The sequence below is a fragment of the Schistocerca cancellata genome, chromosome 2 (genome assembly GCF_023864275.1).
Source record: "Schistocerca cancellata isolate TAMUIC-IGC-003103 chromosome 2, iqSchCanc2.1, whole genome shotgun sequence".
NCBI classification, from domain to species: Eukaryota; Metazoa; Arthropoda; class Insecta; order Orthoptera; family Acrididae; genus Schistocerca; species Schistocerca cancellata.
The window spans coordinates 302,373,431-302,394,583 of record NC_064627.1 but is presented as its reverse complement, the minus strand read 5'-3'; the positions used below and the strand labels follow the sequence as shown (position 1 = coordinate 302,394,583).

Genomic DNA, 21,153 nt, shown 5'->3' with positions numbered 1-21,153 from the left:
TTGCGTATTGATTCTTCCTGACTAATGTCTTTAACTTCAGCCTACTCTTCATCACTACTATATTGTGATCTGAGTCTATATCTGCTCCTGGGTACGCCTTACAAACCAGTATCTGATTTCGGAATCTCTGTCTGACCATGATGTAATCTAATTGAAATATTCCCGTATCTCCCGGCCTTTTCCAAGTATACCTACTCCTCTTGTGATTCTTGAACAGGGTATTCGCTATTACTAGCTGAAACTTGTTACAGAACTCAATTAGTCTTTCTCCTCTTTCATTCCTTGTCCCAAGCCCATATTCTCCTGTAACCTTTTCTTCTACTCCTTCCTCTACAACTGCATTACAGTCGCCCATGACTATTAGATTTTCGTCCCCCTTTACATACTGCATTACCCTTTCAATATCCTCATACACTTTCTCTATTATTACTCATTATTAAAGCAATGAGTGGCTCAGAAAGGAGTAGCAACTGTGCCCTATGGGTACATCGTGGGGCAGTTCAGTATCGGTAGACCCCTCTGGTTGGTAGTATCACTGGCGGTGGTAAAGTCAGAGCGATTTTCCTCCGCCAGAGGAAAGCGCAGTGATAAATAAGCCTATTTAATCGCGACCGCGACCGTCGCGGGTGGTTTTCTTTCAGTGACCGGATGTCTAACAGTTTGTGTGGCTTTGGCAGGTAGCAAGCGTCGCGACGTCGTGCCCGATAACATCCTTCGCTCGCTGCTGCATTTTGAACGTTAGTTAGAGCGGGTTACGTTATGTCTTGTGTCGGCCGGATCATTGGAGACTGCCCGATGTAGAAGTTATATATGGGTGTTGCTTGGGTATCTACTTGCATTCGGAAGAAGCCTGTGTCCACAGTGGTGCCGGGATGGTTTTATGCGGGCAGTTTCGGAATGAACGCGAGAGCGACTGGTGCATATGTGCAGCCGATTGCAGCCATTGGTCGGGTGGTTGTTGACTTATGTTCCAACGTCCTGGGAATTATGGTGAGCATTCAATTACAGTCACAATCTTTATAGTTTGTGTGTGGAAAGGCTATTCTCTTACTTGTCATCCTGGTTATTCATCGTCGTTTGTAAAGTAGTTTTTGTTTACTTCGAAGTGATCTCATTTTATTGTTTGGAACCGTATTCTCCAGTGTCCTTTAGTACAGTAATTTTTTATAAAATTGTTAACTAGTAATTTATATGTTACAGAATAGCTTGAATACACAAGTGGTTTGTTTTGTGAGTTCCGTTAAACGAATCTTGAGTAAAAGAAATGGCTAATCCTAAACTGGTTTCTTTCTGCGTTAACTGTACAAAGCAGAGCCGAAAAACTCAGGTGGCCAACCAGTCTGTGTCGTTCATAAACGAAAGAAAGAAGTTCTTTTGGCCCTACACGCGCATCTTGCCTGCACTATCAGGTGATTGTATTTTATATAGACTAGTCGTCAGCCTATTTATTTGGATTTGTTGTTTTTCCTAATTACACGCAATCTGTTTCACTTGACAGTGGATGTCGGATGTTAATTGTCTGTTCATCAATACTGTAAGTTACTATAGCTTAAATTTGGAATGTATTGTTAAACGTTACATTGGTTCAAATGGCTCTGAGCACAATGGGACTTTACATCTGAGATCATCAGTTCCCTAGAACTTAGAACTACTTAAACGTAACTAACCTAAGGACATCACACACATCCACGGCCGAGGCAGGATTCGAACCTGCGACCGTAGCGGTCGCGCGGTTCCAGACTGTAGCGCCTAGAACCTCTCGGTCACACCGGCCACCTAAACGCTACATTGTTGATCTTATTAAACATCTGTGTCAAGGCTTGAATTTGATGTCAAGATTTCAATAATTTTTTCTTGAGATTCATTTTTTAAAATACTATTTTAGAGGTTTTGTAAATTCCACCATCATTTGTCTTGCTTCCAAATGAAAAACTCATTAGTAAATTCTGGTGGTAGCTGCTGAGAGGTTTCGGTTCTTTTTTTGAGTGTAACTAAATTATTTTATTTTTTTATTAAACCTGTTAAAGTTATGGCCCAGCTCCCTGTCGCATTTCAGCAACAAAAATTTTTGATTATTTGCTCAATAACATAAAATCTAACTGAAAATCATTTCCCCTGAAAAACCCTTCTACTGCACAGATGAAGTTTCACTGAACAACTGGTAGCCAGTAAAGAAACACCTTGTTTTCGAGTGTAGTTGCGTGAGCAGGACATTTGTTCATTATTATTAACCCTAATCATGTATACATATTCCGTAAACTAACTCGTTCCACAAAATTTCAATAAAAGAATCGTTCAAATGATCCACGGAACTTGTAACAGGCGAGGCATATCTGCACTGTGTGCGGGTGAGCCGGCCGAGGTGGCAGAGCGGTTCTAGGCGCTACAGTCTGGAACCGGGCGACAGCTACGGTCGCACTCGTGATGGCTGGGTGTTGTGTGATGTCCTTAGGTTAGTTAGGTTTAAGTAGTTCTAAGTTCTAGGGGACTGATGACCATAGATGTTAAGTCCCATAGTGCTCAGAGCCATTTGAACCATTTTTTTGGTCTGCGGGTGACCCTGCCGCTCCTGTTGGAAGACTGTTGGAAGGGTAATGTGGCTACTGCAAGATAGTGCTCTATCTTACTGCCCTACCTTTCGCTAACACTAAGCAGCTGTCGTCTCTTTACCTTCTGCAAAGAAGAATTGGTACGAGTGGACGGAGGAAAATAGGCTGCCTCCGGAAGGTAAGGTGGCCTGGGGGTTTAAAAGGTCGTCTGCAGGAATTCGGCCGCGGATCCGTCACAATTTGTCTGCTACTTGTTTCACCAAACAAGCGGCGGGCGTTGATTAGTCGCCGGGGGGAGTGGAGGTGTGAAAACGGCGCGGGCGCTGATGGGAAGGCCAAACAGGCGGGGCCAGCCAAGTGCTTCCTCTTAGCACCGGCCGGCAAACCGCCGCCTCTGGCCCTGCTCTGTGCCCCGCGCCGCCGCCGCCGCCGCTACTGTGCGCCGCGCTGCGGACAAACACGCCCACCGCCCCCGCACGCAAACACTGCGCCACCGCACCACCAATTGCTTTGCTTTAAGACTTGCCATCATAAGCGGCGCCCAGTGGCAGTAGCGGCCAGTACACAGCTGACTCACAGTCACTACGGTTACGTGTGGCTCTGAGATCCGATTTACCAGCCGCTTCAGTATCGATTCTGGAGCGTCCATTTTTGCCATGTTAGTAGCTTACATCGTCACTGAGCACATTACTTTCCACTACAAAGTTTACCTAAGTTAACTCAGATACTTCGTGTAGTTGCTTTCCTGGTTTCGACAGACTACTCATTGTGCTATCAATGATAATTTTTACTTTATGTGGAGCCACAGTCATGCGAAACTTACGGAAAGATATAACCGTCATGTGACTGCATGATATGCTGATTTCAGTCTTAGGTCATTCTCGCGTGTTACAATTGGAATAAATGAATACACAATAAAAGTACAAATAGCAGAAAAGTAGTGCTAAAATATAACTAATGTATACAGTGCATGAGTTGTTTTCTCACGTACGTGTAAATAATCTCTCTCTCTCTCTCTCTCTCTCTCTCTCTCTCTCTCTCTCTCTCACACACACACACACACACATAAAACAGAAACATACATACATATATATATACACTCCTGGAAATGGAAAAAAGAACACATTGACACCGGTGTTTCAGACCCACCATACTTGCTCCGGACACTGCGAGAGGGCTGTACAAGCAATGATCACACGTACGGCACAGCGGACACACCAGGAACCGCGGTGTTAGCCGTCGAATGGCGCTAGCTGCGCAGCATTTGTGCACCGCCGCCGTCAGTGTCAGCCAGTTTGCCGTGGCATACGGAGCTCCATCGCAGTCTTTAACACTGGTAGCATGCCGCGACAGCGTGGACGTGAACCGTATGTGCAGTTGACGGACTTTGAGCGAGGGCGTATAGTGGGCATGCGGGAGGCCGGGTGGACGTACCGCCGAATTGCTCAACACGTGGGGCGTGAGGTCTCCACAGTACAACGATGTTGTCGCCAGTGGTCGGCGGAAGGTGCACGTGCCCGTCGACCTGGGACCGGACCGCAGCGACGCACGGATGCACGCCAAGACCGTAGGATCCTACGCAGTGCCGTAGGGGACCGCACCGCCACTTCCCAGCAAATTAGGGACACTGTTTCTCCTGGGGTATCGGCGAGGACCATTCGCAACCGTCTCCATGAAGCTGGGCTACGGTCCCGCACACCGTTAGGCCGTCTTCCGCTCACGCCCCAACATCGTGCAGCCCGCCTCCAGTGGTGTCGCGACAGGCGTGAATGGAGGGACGAATGGAGACGTGTCGTCTTCAGCGATGAGAGTCGCTTCTGCCTTGGTGCCAATGATGGTCGTATGCGTGTTTGGCGTCGTGCAGGTGAGCGCCACAATCAGGACTGCATACGACCGAGGCACACAGGGCCAACACCCGGCATCATGGTGTGGGGAGCGATCTCCTACACTGGCCGTACACCACTGGTGATCGTCGAGGGGACACTGAATAGTGCACGGTACATCCAAACCGTCATCGAACCCATCGTTCTACCATTCCTAGACCGGCAAGGGAACTTGCTGTTCCAACAGGACAATGCACGTCCGCATGTATCCCGTGCCACCCAACGTGCTCTAGAAGGTGTAAGTCAACTACCCTGGCCAGCAAGATCTCCGGATCTGTCCCCCATTGAGCATGTTTGGGACTGGATGAAGCGTCGTCTCACGCGATCTGCACGTCCAGCACGAACGCTGGTCCAACTGAGGCGCCAGGTGGAAATGGCATGGCAAGCCGTTCCACAGGACTACATCCAGCATCTCTACGATCGCCTCCATGGGAGAATAGCAGCCTGCATTGCTGCGAAAGGTGGATATACACTGTACTAGTGCCGACATTGTGCATGCTCTGTTGCCTGTGTCTATGTGCCTGTGGTTCTGTCAGTGTGATCATGTGATGTATCTGACCCCAGGAATGTGTCAATAAAGTTTCCCCTTCCTGGGACAATGAATTCACGGTGTTCTTATTTCAATTTCCAGGAGTGTATATATATATATATATATATATATATATATATATATATATATATATATATATATATATGTTTCTGTTTTACATGGTTTGTTTTACACCTCCCGTCTTACAAGCTTCAGAAACAAATGTTATATGTGGCCTCCAGATGGTTTTATAAAAAGTTTTGTGGATGTCGTGTCGTCTTCCATAATTAACTCTGGAATATTGTTCACAGTTTTTTAGCCTAGTTTTCTAAAATAATAGAGCAATTACTTCTGCACGAACATTTATTTAAAGAATAAAGATTGTCCTTCATACTATAATATTATTTTAAATTAATGGAACAATTGGTGTTCCGTACTACATCACTATATTTATAAATGAAGAATTCTCCCATACATTTTCAGTTTTCAGTTTCTAGTACACTTACTACATTTGTTAACTCTCGTGCAGTTATGAAGCTTATCTTTTATCTTAAACAAATGCTTAAGTAATGTTTCACTATAGATTGTATATATATGTGTGTGTACATTATTTTCCTCCTTCTCCCCTCCCCCTTTTCTCTATCTACTTAATCAGACTACCCACCTTACCCCCACCCCACCCCCTCCTGCCATACCACTCACAACCCTCTCCTCTGTGTCCCTCATTTGTGATTTATTTCTGTTAACTTCGATCTGCACTTTACCATCACTCGCTATGCCCCTCTTTTACCCCCTTTTTTCCCCTATTGTCTGCTTGAATGCTTGGTCGTTTAAGAGAATCTTTAAAGCTTCTGTGCAAAGGGGGTTTTGACTTTTAACGATGTTTATAAACAATTTTTTTTATATTATGGACCGTGTAACCAAAGATAGTCTTACGCGAGGTGGTTTTAATCCTTATGTCAGTTCTTCCTTTTCGTGTTCCAGTGGCTGAATGGTACGCGGTGAGATTGTTGGTAAGTCTCTGTGTGAGTTAGAACATCTCTAATTTTACCTTTATGGTCTTTTCCTCCGCTTTTAGTATCCCATTTTCTGTACAATCTCACGTTTGTTTTGTTTATGTCAAACTGTTAATTAAGTGTACTGGCAGTGCGCCACTTTGTTGACCAACGATAGTATTATTCCTTAATGTAGCTGTAATATGAGCTCCGTGAGCTGTTTATTCCTTAGAATCTAGTATTGTTACATGTTTTGATGAAGGACGTCTGTGTTGGATGTGGACGGTTTTCCCTGTCTGGTGACGTCTTGGGAAAGATTGTGTAAATGAGCCATTAACAAACACGCCGCCATTACAAACTGTACCGATTGGAACTGTAATTATGAAGGAAATCATCGAATAAATGTCATCACGAGACTGCTACTGAGATTTAAATTGAATTACTTTGACTCTTCTTTCACTAATAAGTCCTAGAAATTAGAGCTTGCACCTCGCCGGGCGGATAGGGTAGGAATGTTTGGAGATCGCGGACGAGCCTGTAGCACGGTCAACAGCATTTCACGCCACCATAAAGAGATCTTCCAGCTTCACTATCGGCCGCGCATTCCACACAGCGTAGAAACTCCGACCGAAGAATGTTTTTTTCTTTCACAGGATCATAGATTTCATATTGACTTCTACGTAGACTTGTGGATTTACTGGGCTTCCAATTCAAATTAACTTTCAATTTCAGTCTACTTCTCTGTCGCTTAAAGACAGGAAGGGATAATTTACGCTATTTACACAGTAAAGCACACCGTGATTCATAAGGCCTCTCTGGAAGGCCTCACTAGAGATAGCTGAGCATCTGCGTGACGCTTTCGCACTTTCGAAATAAACCAGAAGCGAAATGTACTGCTTTTTTTTTCGTTCCTCTCTATTTCCGCTATCAATCCTGTCTGATATAGACCCCAGACTGAAGAGCAGTATTCAAGTACTCGTCGAACGAGGGTTTTATAAGATACCTCCTTGCTAAGTGACTACATTTCCTGAAACTTCTTTCAATGAATCTCAGTCTGGCATCTGGCTTACCTGCAATTAGCTTTATGTGGTCGTTCCAAGTCACATTGCTCCAGACACATACTCCTAGATATTTTACGGATGACACTGCTTCCAGTGACTTCTCTGTAATCGCGCTGTCAACAATAATGGGTCATTCTGCCTGTTTATAGCCGGCCGTGGTGGCCGTGCGGTCCTAGGCGCTGCAGTCCGGAACCGCGGGACTGCTACGGTCGCAGGCTCGAATCGTGCCTCGGGCATGGATGTGTGTGATGTCCTTAAGTTAGTTAGGTTTAAGTAGTTCTAAGTTCTAGGGGACTGATGATCTAAGATCATAGCGCTCAGAGCCATTTGAACCAATGTGCCTGTTTATGGCTCAATACGTTTCATTACGTAGAAAGTCAGTTGCTGATCCGTGCACCAAGCGTCGACCCTTCACAAGTCTTCCTTCATTTCGCAATAATTATCAAGCATTGCGACTTCTCTGTATGCAAAAGCATCATTATACAAAAGCATCATCAGCGAAAAACATCTTGGAACTCCCGGGTTTATCCACTAGGTATTTGACATACTGGGTGTCAACTAATATGTACGAAACCTCTGGGGAATGGATAGGGGACTTAAAAAAAAGCAAAAAAAGTTTCATGTATACATATGGTCATTTTTTACTTTCTTAGTTATAAACACTTTTTAGTTGTTGCATGTTTGCTTCGTTGCTGTCCTATTGTTGTCAAATTACCAGCTTGCTTCGTCAGGTAATTTTCCTTTTCAGTTGTTGTCTGTTGATGGCATAAATGAAATGCTCAAAACGTCCATCATTACCTCTAAGACAACCTTCCAAATGATGAATCATGGATTATCTTACTCGCTCTCGTATACAAGGTGTCTGCTGTATCTCCTGAAATCCTCCTTGAACACGCTGGCAAAGAATATCAACATCTGCAATATCATTTTGCTCTGCAAGCAAGAACAACTTACATGAGCGGTTCTCATTGAATGGATAGGTCGTGGGGTACCATCATCTTGACCTGCACGATCTCCTGATCTCAGTGCACTGTACTTTTATTTTTGTGGGCATTTAATGTGCTTAATGTGGTTCAAGAGCTATTGCGAATGTTGTCATTTTTTGCTATCGTGTTCAAGAAGGATTACAGCAAATACAGCAGACACCTGCAGTAGGGGAGTGAGTAAGACACACCATGATTCAGGGTTTAGAAGCCTGTGTTAGAGCTAATTATAGATGTTTCGAGCATTTCATTTAGCCATCAGAAGACAACATTTGAAAAGAAAAAGTACCTGTACAATGAAGCTGGATATTTGAAAAGAAAATGGGAATGAAGCAAACATGTTACAACGGGATAGAGTCTGTAACTAAGAAAATAAAAAAAGACCATATTTATATGTGAACTATTTTGCTTATTTTTGAGACATCTATCCATTCCCCAGAGATTTCGCCATATTAGTTAACACACAGTATGTTGTAAAAAGTAATGATCCAATAACACTCCCATGGGGTAGGCCAGACTTTGCTTTTACGTCTGAAGATTTCTGTTCATTGAGAGTGACGTAATGTATTCCGTTTCTAGAAACTCTTCAATCCAGTCACACAGTTACCCCGATATTCTGTACGGTCGTATTATGTTCATTAGGCGGCCGTGCCGAACTTTATCGAACGCCTTCCGCAAGTCAAGAAACACAGCATCATCCCGGGCTGCGGTATCTACTGCTTTCTGAATCTCGTGGGCGAAGAGGGCGAACTCGGCAGATGGCTCCGTCCTCAGTGCAGTGTTCTCTTCTAGATGGTCTGCAACATTTTTATTACGAAGAATGTGAACGGCGGTCTTTGCAAAGTAGTAACTGCTGGATTCGAAAATGAAATCAGTTTTTGGCTTTCAAACTCTATTTTTTTTCTTTTTATGACACACTATCATCTTGTATCGGAATCCTTGAAAACGCTACACATCGGTTATTCTCCTGTGGCTTAAACTGATTTACAGATTTCATTGTTGAAAAATAATGTAAGTATGTACAAAGAATTGCCAGACATAACTCTCAGTTCAGAAACTAACTCCAGGAAATGAAGGTGGTGTGGTACCGCTGTGACTGCTTGTCGTTCTCAATTCGTGGAGTTTTTGGTTTTCTGTTTGGCTTTAACTGATCAGAGGAAATGCCTCGTAACTGTGTGAAGAGCGCAAATTATTTCTCTCGTGTCTGTGAAGAGTCAATACAAAAACTCAAAAACTGAATTTAACCCTCTTGTAAATAAGTGCTACGAACCTTATTTAGATTGTCAGGTTGCCGACCTGTACAAGAATTACTCCCCTACCCCCTCCCATCCCGTATTACACTCTTTACATGCTGATTAAGAGGATCACATCATATGCTCTTTGCTGCTCCCGTAATTTGGAGAGGACCAACTGACCAAACAGCGGACTATTATTTTTGCATGACAACAAGAGATGCAATCATCCGGAAAAGAAAGAAAACTGTGCAGTGTGTAATAAGGCTCGTATGTCACAGTGAAGAATTACTGACACAAGTACTCGTGAGAATGGTGCAGTGTGTGAAGACGAAATGTAGTGACGAATAGGCAGAAGACAGCTGGGAAGAGAAGCACGACGAGCCGGCCGAGCGGTTCTAGGCGCTCAGTCTGGAACTGCTCGACTGCTACAGTCGCAGGTTCGAATCCTGCCTCGGGCATGGATGTGTGTGGTGTCCTTAGGTTAGTTAGGTTTAAGTAGTTCTAAGTTCTAGGGGACTGATGACCTCAGATGTTAAGTCCCACAGTGCTCAGAGCCATTTGAACCAAGCACGACGACCCAACGTTTCAAGGCCACTGTGAAGGAAATGATCCACGATTCTTATCTCGTGGATATTACAACGATCTGGTTACTGATTTAAATTTACCGAAACCGTCTCCTTCTTCTTCTACTTCTTCTTCTTCACGGTACGAAAGTATTTATCGTGATGTCATGCTGTTCTTTCTGAATATCTGCGTGGAAGATGGCTTCGTTTTCTGTAATGACTGGCTTAGCGCCCGCTGCTACACTCGCGTAGACTGTGTGGTATACATAGATTTTTCTCTTTAACCAAATTTTTATGTTGTTCGTATTTTGCAACACCTTCTAAACTTATGCTAGTAAGGCGACAAAAGCATCGTCTTTTCCGAATGTCCTTCTGACGCAAAAGCAAGTCTGGTAGCTGAAATACAAGGTTTTCGTCAATCATGTCTTTTGCTTTTATGTAGTGGTATTTCCACAGAAACCTTCATCCCCTAACACATTTTGCTTAATATATAACCGAGAAGTAAAATATCAGTTTTCATAGATTCAGTTTTTTTAATATAACAGAACATTTTCTTAAAAATTTGCATCCCCTATTTCATCCCATTGGGGACTGAATTTCCAAAAATAATGAAAGACGAATTTTTTATTTCTGACAGAGAAGCCAAATACAAATTTTGGTAGATTTAGTTTTGAAAATGCTTTCAGACTGAAATAATTTCATAGACCTTTTCATCCTCTATTACATTTCTTAGGGGGTTGAATTTCGAAAAACTCTGAAGATGCATTTTTTTTTAATTTCTAACTGGGAAGACAAATACCAATTTTCTTATATGTAGCTTCAAACATGCTTTAATAGTTTTTAATAATGATTTATTTTCAAAAACAATCTTTCACCCACTATCTTACCCCCTAAGTGGTTGAACATCCAGAAAAAACTGAAAGACATTTTTTAAATTTCTGACTGAGAAACCAAATACCAATTTTCGTTGTTCTAGCTTCAAAATTGTCTTAATACTGACACAGTTTCAAAAACACTTTCATCCCCTATTTAATCCCCATAGGAGTGGAATTTCGAAAAATTCCATCTTAAAGAACGACTACAGCATGAATCAACACTCTCTCCAAATTTCAAGTTTCAGTCCTTATCTTATTGGGCTGGTGATGATGGCCGTATTTCACCCCTTAGGTGTTGTTCCAAAAACAGCGAAACATGATTTTTTTTTAAATTTGCAACCGAGAAGCCAAATACCACTTTTCAATAATTTACCTTTGAAAATGTTTTCACAATGAAATATTTTCAGAATACATTTCCCCCAGTATTTTACCCCTTAGGGCTCGAATTTCAAACAACAAAAAAGTGCGTATTTTTTTATTTCTAACAGAGAAAGCAAATACAGGTTTTCATAGATTTAGCTTCAAAACTGCTTGCATAGTTAAATATTTCCATAAAAAGTTTCGTTCCCCATTTCACCTCCTTAGTGACTGAATTTCAAAAAATAGTGAAACATCTACTTTTTTTATTTCCAACCGAAAATTCAGATTCAATTTTCAATAGATTTACCTTTAAAAATGTTTCCACACTGAAATATTTTCATAAAAAATTTGATCCCCTATTTCACCCTCTTAGCTGTTGAATTTCCAGAAACACTGTAAGACGTACTTTTAATATTTGTAACCGAGAAGTCAGACATCAATTTTCATAGATGTAGCTTTAAAAATACTGTAGTAGTTCTTTAATAAAGACATATTAAGAAAATATTTCATCCACTACTTCCCTTCCATAAGGACTGAATTTCCGAAAATGCCGAAATCTTATTTTTTTATTTTCTAGCCAAGGAACCAAATAACAATTTTCGTAGTTCTAGCATCAAAGTTGCCTTAATAGCGGCATATTTTCACAAAGCATTTCATCCCCTATTTCACCAGCATAGCGATGGAACATAGAGAAATCCCTTCTTAAACTAAGACTACAGTATAACATCAGCACCCTCTGCAAATTTTAAGTTTCTGTCCTTAATGGTGTGGGCTGGGTGATGATGAGCCAGTCAGTCAAGACACTGCCTTTTATATAAAGAGATAACAAGTCCGTTATGGAGACTCTTGACCATGATTTCAGTATGAGTGAGTGACGCTTGTTCACATATTTCATATTTCAGCAAAGTTCGTCTGAAAGTAGTACTTTTCTCTTTCTACAACTCTCTCTCACTCACTCGCGCACACGCACACGCACACGCACACGTCCCACCATTACCAACCTGACAAATCCTTGATGTCCCAGAATGTCTCTTGCAAAACGATCCCATCTTTTAGTCAGGTTGCAATAAATACTAGGACTATTCGGAAAGTAAGTTCCAATTGATCGCGAAATGGAAACCACTGTGACAATCAGAAATATTTTATCTGCAACAGTTGGCTACTGCTTCCAGCCACTGCTCTACAGAGTCACCACTCCGACTTAGACATTTGTCGTAGCGTTGTACCAACTTTCCAATACCCTCGTCATAGAAGGCAGCCGCCTGTGCTTCCCGCCAATTCTCTACGCTCATCTGTGCACGTTGTCTGTGCGAAAATGTTGTCTTCATAGCCAGTAGGCAATGTGAGCGGAGATGAAACACAGAGGGAGCCAATTACCGGCTGTAGTGCGGTTGATCAAACACTTCCCATTGAAAACGCTGCAGGAGCATTTTCATTGTCCCTGCAGATTGCGATCGAGAATTGTCAAAAAATGGTTCAAATGGCTCTGAGCACTATGGGACTTAACATCTTTGGTCATCAGTCCCCTAGAACCCGGGAACCCGGGCGTAGGAAGCGAGAACGCTACCGCACGACCACGAGATGCGGGCGAGACTTGTCACGAAGTAGGAACCGTATGACAGTTCTGTAATGTGGGCTGCATAACATCAGGCGAAATCTCTCACCAGGGCCTCATACCTGGCGGCATATTTATGTGCTCACCATGCGCTCACAACTGAAAGAGCGAAGTGACGCAACCGACCCTGACTAACACATTTGTACAAAGATTTATTAGATTTTCAGAGTGGTTTCCATTTCTTGACTGATCGGAACTTACTTTTCGAATATTCCTCGTATCTTTTTTTCCCAATTTTGTTCAGTGGCACTTCATCAGTTACTCGATCTTTCCACCTAATACTCAGCATTCTTCGGCTAAGCTTCATACCAAAAGCTCCTTTTCCCTTCTCGTCTGTTTGTAGTTCTCGTTTCACGTCTGTACAAGTTCACACTAAAGACAAATAACTTCTTGTTTTCAGAAACGCTTTTCTTGCTATCCCCAGTCTGCATTTGATAACCATTCTGCTTCGACCAGCAACAGTTATTTTGCTGCCCAAGCAACAAAACTCATCTACTACTTTTAGTTTCCATTTCCGAAACTATTCCCCAGCATCGACTGATTTAATTCGACTAAATTCCACTATCGTTGTTTTAATTTTCTTGAAGTTCATCTCATAACCTTTTATAAACACACCATCCATTCCGATCAACTACTTTTGCAAGTCTCTTGACGTATCTGACAGAATTACAAAAAGATCGACAAATTTCAGAGTTTTTATTACTTATAACTGAAGTTTAATTCACTTTCTAAATTTGTTTTACCTCTTTACTGTTTTCTGAATGTACACATTAAATATTCTGGATAGACTACAACTCTTCTCATTACTGCTTCTCTTTAATATCCTTTGACTCCTACAATTGCGGTCTGATTTCTGTACAAGTTGTAGATAACTTTTCGCCCTCGTTTTTCTATCCCTGCTATTTTCAGAATTTTAAAGAGTGGGGTCCAGTCGGCATTGTAATAAGTATTTGTAAATCTACGATTGCTATAAATGTAGGTTTGCCCTTCTATCCTCTAAGTCGTGCGGTCTGTGGTGACTCATGCGTTCCTGGGTTTCTATATCCACTTTTACATAGATACCGAGCAGTCTAAGGCGCTGCAGTCATGGACTGTGCGGCTGGTCCCGGCGGAGGTTCGAGTCCTCCCTCGGGCATGGGTGTGTGTGTGTTTGTCCTTAGGATAATATAGGTTAAGTAGTGTGTAAGCTTAGGGACTGATGACCTTAGCAGATAAGTCCCATAAGATTTCACACACATTTGAATTTTTTTTTTTTTTACATAGATACTCCACAAGCCACCGTATGATGCCTGGTGGAGGGTATCCTGTACGACTACCAGACATTTCTTTTCCTGTTCCACTCGCAAATAGAGCGGGGGAAAAGCGACTGTCTATGTGCCTCCGTCTGAAACTTAATTTCTCGAATCTTATCTTCGTAGTTCTTGAGCGCAATGTATGTTTTCGGCAGTACAATCGTTTGGTAGTGAGCTACAAATGCCATCTCCCTAAATTTTCTCAACAGTGTTTCTCGAAAAGAGCGTCGCCTTCCCTGCAGGGATTCCCATTTGAGTTCCCGCGGCAGACGTAACACTTACGTGTTGTTATGACCTACAGGTAATAAATCTAGCAGTTCGCCCGTGAATTGCTTCACTGTCTTCCTTCAGTCCTACCTGGTACGGATCCCAAACTCTCGAGCAGTACCCAAGAATAGGTCGCACCACCGTCCTATATGCGGTCTCCGTCACAGGTGAAGGACTCTTTCCTAAAATTTTCACAATAAACCGAAATCGACCATTCGCATTCCCTACCGCAGTTCTAACATGTCCAAAGGAACTTTGCATCGTATTCGGAATAACACAGGCACTGCAATATCGAATTTATCCGCCGACACCGGGCAAGCGATTTTGAAGTAGAATGTATCGCCTGTACGGGAATATACATAATGGATGTACGATTACAGTTTGTAGATGCGTGGTTGAAGACATATGGAAGTTTGGTCTTTGAAGTACAATGTCTCGCATGTACGGGAATATACATAATAGGTGTACGAGTACAGGTTGTAGAAGTGTGGTTGACAATGTATGGAAGTTTGAGTTTGGGCGTGAGTGGTGCAAAGATAGCCAAACAGCAAGGCGATCGCTCGCGATAAGCGGCAAAGCCGGGCAAGAGTTCCAGTCGGGCAAAACTTTTCACTGTCGTCATTCCATCCTACAACTGATTGCTGTCCATACTCGCAATTGCAAATACATTTAATGTATTTCAGAGCCGCTATAGTCGCCGCAGTGCCTGTTCCTTTGGACAAGCATGCATGTGCAAACGAACTTAGCATCGGATTTGGAATAACACAGGCAATGCAATATCTTATTACAGCAAAGCATGTAACACCTAAATCCATATTCTCTACTCTTATCTCATATAACTTCTTTGTCTGCTTTATTTAAAGGTATATCTGTATAACAATGCTCTTTGATGTAACATCTGAATGAATGTTTTATACCTTCATTTATTATCACTTATGTAATTGTAATTAATCCATGGATGTAATATTAAAAGTAATTTTCTGTGAAAGAATAAAACACTTAAAACTTTACTTGTAATACTGGTTCACGCGTATGGCAATTAGAATTTTAATGTTGTAAAACTTGGAGGGAAGTCCCACCGCAACGAAACTGACTTGGTGGGAACAGAAAAGATGTATCTGGTGGTCTAACTGCAAGGGCCCTTTCTGGCAAGAGTCGATCAGCGGGTAGCATGCAAAGTGTTCGCATCTTGTGAGTGAAATGAGGCAAGAATAGCAGCAAGATTATTTTACATAGCATCGGATGTGGAAGAAATTTGGCTCATTCACAGCATACATTGGTTACCTCTGAAATACGGAAATAAGACGCCAAAAACAGAATTTTCAGAACCTGTTATACAGCAAGAGCCATGGATACTTTTGCCGCCTTTTTTGAATAACCACAGAAGATCGACACTATCACGTCATCATCTCAAGGAATAAGTTGAGTGCTGTGTAACTGCATGGACCAGTTAAGTATGTTAATATCCAATAATAATTTTTTGTTCTGTAAATTTTGTGTTGAGTAATCATATTTTTTTCCTTAATCAGTTACCTAGACAGAATCCTACCCCAAGTGCTACGATATTTCTGAACTGTAGAGTAGTTGTCTTCTTTCACTATAACTATTAAACTTTGTGTAGTGGTAAATTTAATAACCATCCAGTGGGTCTAATGTTTGAAGTACTCCAGGTATTTTTCATAAAAGGGTAATTAAAGTTTCAAAAAGAACAATCGCAAACCGATGATCTAAAGTGTTTTGGTTAAATGTTGTTCTTATTGAAATCCCAGTACATTATTAAAGTTACATGAATAAAACTGGTTAGCCGAGCGGTCTAAGGCGCTGCAGTCATGGACTGTGCTGCTGGTCCCGGCGGAGGTTCGAGTCCTCCATCGGGCATGGGTGTGTGTGTTTGTCCTTAGGACAATTTAGGTTAAGTAGTGTGTAAGCTTAGGGACTGATGACCTTATCAGTTAAGTCCCATAAGATTTCACACACGTTTGAATATTTTTTTTTTGAATAAAACTGGGATCAATCAGAATAGTGTACTAGCTACTAAACTTGAAGGGCCAACACTGGTCCGTTGTTTAAGAGAAACGTGTGACCTTTGCATAGACATCTGATGCCACGCAAATCCAGAAACATACCAAGGACTTGTCAAATCCATGCCACAAAAAATGGCTACTGTATTGTGTTAGAAAAGTGAACCAAAGCCTTAAAAGGAGGTGCTCATAATATTTTGGCTCATCAGTGTACTTTAAGTACGTTGACTTGTTTTTTATATACTTGAAGGTGACGTGTTTCATTAAAGCAACAGCTCATTACAGTGATCATAACGTTCTTTTAAACATTTTTTTTTGAGAAAAAGAAAAAAAGGTCAAATAATTTGCATAAAAGTTAGAACTAAAACAGATTAGAGAAACATTTTGTTGTGATCAGAGGAGACTTCTTTCGTCCGGCCATGGCTGTGGTTCTTTGATTGTTCGACGAGGTGGCACATTAAACTAGAACACATGAAACATTGGTTTATTTTGTTACATAAATGGATAAATTTATTTGCCGAAGAAGTACTGCAAGATTTACAACTGTCTTGGACTAGCGTAGCGTCACCTAATGCACTAAATAACAAACTGTTGTCTTGCTGTAGAATGTTCCACATTTAAATGAACAAGTCCATCAGAAACTTTTAACTATCACGTTCTTCCTGCACTATGATGCTGTGTCCTCCAGATGAGGTCACGAACTGAGGCAGAAGTGCTCTTGGTAGCGCAACACTGTGTTGACCTTAGTGTGGGGGCGCTACTATGCTGAGGGGGAGGAGGGGATGGGGGCGTGGTCTTTAGGAGCGCCTCCCATACGTCATTGCGGCTTGCAGTGAACCCTCGCTAATGTCTGTGGTACCGATTCGCGTTGCCAACTTTGGTACGGCAGTGCGGTCTCTGTACGGTACCACACATTTGAGGTGTCTTTGGATGATCCTTCAAATCAAGTACAGCAAATGAGGTTCTGACTGAGAATTTGAAGTTCGATGTTTAACTTAGAAATTTAACGTACTAGAGGATGCTTACTTGGTGTGTTACGCAGACTGCAGTCTGCTGCCGTGAGGGTACTACTGGTATGGACAATCGAGCTACTAAATATTGTACTGATACAGCGGATGATGCTGTAGTATACAGAGAAGTTGCAGCATTAGAAAATGGTAGTGAAATGCAGGAAGATCTGCAGCGGATAGGCACTTGGTGCAGGGAGTGGCAACTGACCCTTAACATAGACAAATGTAATGTATTGCGAATACATAGAAAGAAGGATCCTTTATTGTATGATTATATGATAGCGGAACAAACACTGGTAGCAGTTACTTCTGTAAAATATCTGGGAGTATGCGTGCGGAACGATTTGAAGTGGAATGATCATATAAAATTAATTGTTGGTAAGGCGGGTACGAGGTTGAGATTCATTGGGGGAGTCCTTAGAAAATGTAGTCCATCAACAAAGCAGGTGGCTTACAAAACACTCGTTCGACCTATACTTGAGTATTGCTCATCAGTGTGGGATCCGTGCCAGATCGGGTTGACGGAAGAGATAGAGAAGATCCAAAGAAGAGCGGCGCGTTTCGTCACAGGGTTATTTGGTAAGCGTGATAGCGTTACGGAGATGTTTAACAAACTCAAGTGGCAGACTCTGCAAGAGAGGCGCTCTGCATCGCGGTGTAGCTTGCTCGCCAGGTTTCGAGAGGGTGCTTTTCTGGATGAGGTATCGAATATATTGCTTCCCCCTACTTATACCTCCCGAGGAGATCACGAATGTAAAATTAGAGAGATTAGAGCGCGCACAGAGGCTTTCAGACAGTCGTTCTTCCCGAGAACCATACGCGACTGGAACAGGAAAGGGAGGTAATGACAGTGGCACGTAAAGTGCCCTCCGCCACACACCGTTGGGTGGCTTGCGGAGTATAAATGTAGATGTAGATCTAGATGTACATGTAGCATAGCTACACAAAACACAAAATTTTCATTCTTCACCTCATTTGCATCATTCAAAGGTGTGTCAAATGTCCCTCTAATCTATTTTATTTCTTACTTTCAGCCAAATCGTTCCACAAAACATCTGACATCGTTTGCCAAATTTTCAACAAAACATTTGATCGTTTTTCCTTTTCTTTTAATTTTTAAGTTTTATTCAGAAATCAGCAGTTTGTCAAATATTTCATTTTTCAGTTAAATCACTAATAAAATTTCTCTTAATTACCCTCATGGATTTTTTTCGGAACGACTCATGTTGGACAATTTGATACCCCATGTGTCCATTTCCAAGTCTTCTTTTGATTATGAAAATTCGAAAAAAATCCATTGTGTGTGTTATAGGGAGTCTTGTTTTCTCTCCACTCAAATACGTAGGTTGGAACTTAAATAGTGGCAACACTGCTGTGGAGACACTATGCAATGGTATCTACTATTGTCGCTGATAGCACACGTTGTTGACATACCTACCTTACCTCCGAGCAAATGGACTCGCGCGTCTCACGTCACCGACGTGCACACAGTCGAGGGAAAGAGTCACTTGTGAGCGAGCGGTCTAACGTAACGGTGTCACTATGTTTTCGAAACAGGAACTACGGAGTTGGATGAAGATTGAATGTGTCAGAGGTCGTACAGCACAACAGTATCATCAAGGTCTTCAAGAGGCGTGCGGGGAATCGGCATTGCCGTACAGAACAGTGGCACGTTGGGTAAATGCTCAACGAAGGTCGGCAAACTGTGACAGATATGCATCGGGCAGGTCGTCTTAGCGTCTCTGAAGAAGAAGTGCTTGCTGTTGCCACGTTAGTGGACAGTGATTGATGCCATACGATTCGTGAGCTCGCCCACGAAACCGGATTAGCGCATACGACTGTGCTTCGCATCCTGAAGGAACGCCTGGGCATGCGAAAAATTGCATCACGATGGGTTCCGCATGACTTGACGGAAATGCAGAAATGGATGCGTTACGACGCTGCTCAGACGCACTTGGAGCGCTATGAGTGCGTATGAGAGACTTTCCTATGCCGTATCGTAACACTGGATAAAACATGGGCCACATCGTACGAGCCAAAACTGAAACGCCAATCCAACGAATGGCGTCATTATTTTGTCGTCGCGAAAGTCGAAAGTGCGTCAGAGCCCAAATATGTTGAAAGTTATGGTGATTCTCGTGTACGACTGTGATGGTGTTATGTTAACGCATTACGTTCCTCCACGGCAGACCGTCAATGCACAGTATTACTGTTCGTTTTTCGAGAATCACCTGCGACCAGCTTTGCGAAAGCGGCGACGACACTTTCTGCGCAACCCTCCCATCATTTTGCACAACAACGCGCGGGCTCATACAGCGCAAGCTGTGACTGGTCTGTTCCGTCGATGGGCCTGGGAAGTACTGTACCATCCAGCATACTCCAAGGACTTAATTCCTTGTGACTTTGATTTGATTCCGAAGGTGAAGGAACCACATCGTGGCATTCGCTTCAGAACTGTTCCAGAGATTCGACAGGCAGTAGACCGCTCCATTCGCACCATCAACAGAACAGGCTCTGCTAACTGTATACTACGCCTTCCACATCACTGTGATGTGTGTGTGAAATCTTATGGGACTTAACTGCTAAGGTTATCAGTCCCTAATCTTACACACTACTTAACGTAAATTATCCTAAGGACAAACACACACTCCCATGTCCGAGGGAGCACTCGAACCTCCGCCGGGACCAGCCGCACAGTCCGTGACTGCAGCGCCCAAGACCGCTCGGCTAATCCCGCCCGGCCTCCAAATCACTGGCAACGGGTTCTACACAACGCTGGTGACTACTTTGAAGGACAGTAACAGGTGCAAACATGTATCGGTTGTAAATAAATATTTACCACTATTTAAGTTCCAACCCTTTTATTTTTTGACAGTTAAATATAACAGAAACGCAATTTGCCATACGCAAAGTAGCTAGATGTTGAAGAGAAGGACATTTTCCCTCAGATGCCTGTATTAAATTTTACTTAGTTGCCGTCATTACTTTTTTGCAAAATTAGACCTCACAATGGTCAAATCGATACCCCTTTTGTCCATTTCTGATACTTCATATGGGAATGGAAATATGAATTACGTAATTTTGTCTCATGCAAAACTAGATATCCCGCTACTCAATTTGATAGCCCTTTTGTCCATTTCCGACTCTTGGTTTCGCTAGGAGAATTCAGACAAAAGCGCATTGCGTGATTTTTGACCATAAAAAGGCAATTAGTTGTGGCGGGTGACCTGTGCTTGGTGCCGACGCTGCCGACCCTGGGGTCCCGCTGGCAGTAGTCGGGCGACTTGGTGACGTAGATGAGGTCGTGGTGCGAGAAGGGGGCGCGCGCGGCGGCGGCGGGGGCGGCCTGGGGCGCGGGGGCGGGCAGGAGGCGGCGGCCCGCGCCCACGCGCCGGCTCACCACCTCGGCGGCGACGGCGAAGCGCCGCTTCAGGCGCTCCCCCACGTCCGCCAGCGGCGGCAGCGCGCGCCAGCACGTCTTGATGTTGCACGAGCCCGACACGCCGTGGCACTTGCACTGCGTCTGCACGCTCGCCTCCACCGCCTGCGGCAGACAGCGCGCACCACCACGTTACAGAAACCAGCAGCAACATTGCGGTTATCTAATGTCTAATGGAGTATACTCGAATTAAATCAGGTGACGCTGAGGGAAGTAATAGGGGCGGTCAATAAATAATTCAACACATTTCTTTCTGGAAGCAGGTTGGTTTTATTCAGGATTCCAATACACTATGTTATTCCTCTCTCTTTTGGCTACAAAACCTAATTTTTCAACACAATCTCCGTTCAGTCTCCTTACGTCACTTTACTGGAAGGGCGAGTATGTCAGCATGGTACCACTTTACCGGTCGACATCGGAGCCAACGTCTTGCTGGATCAGTAATCTCCCCATCATCCACGTACTGCTTCCCGTGG

General features: G+C 43.0%; 1 protein-coding gene across 1 annotated transcript in view; it reads right to left on the bottom strand.

Moving 5' to 3' along the window:
- LOC126153585 (protein Wnt-11b-2-like) overlaps positions 1-21,153 on the bottom strand; it is a 270,520-nt gene that overhangs the window by 110,136 nt on the left and 139,231 nt on the right. The window contains exon 5 of the mRNA XM_049916081.1: positions 20,466-20,782. Coding sequence (XP_049772038.1) covers positions 20,466-20,782 — 317 coding nt within the window. The remainder of the gene's footprint in view (positions 1-20,465; positions 20,783-21,153) is intronic.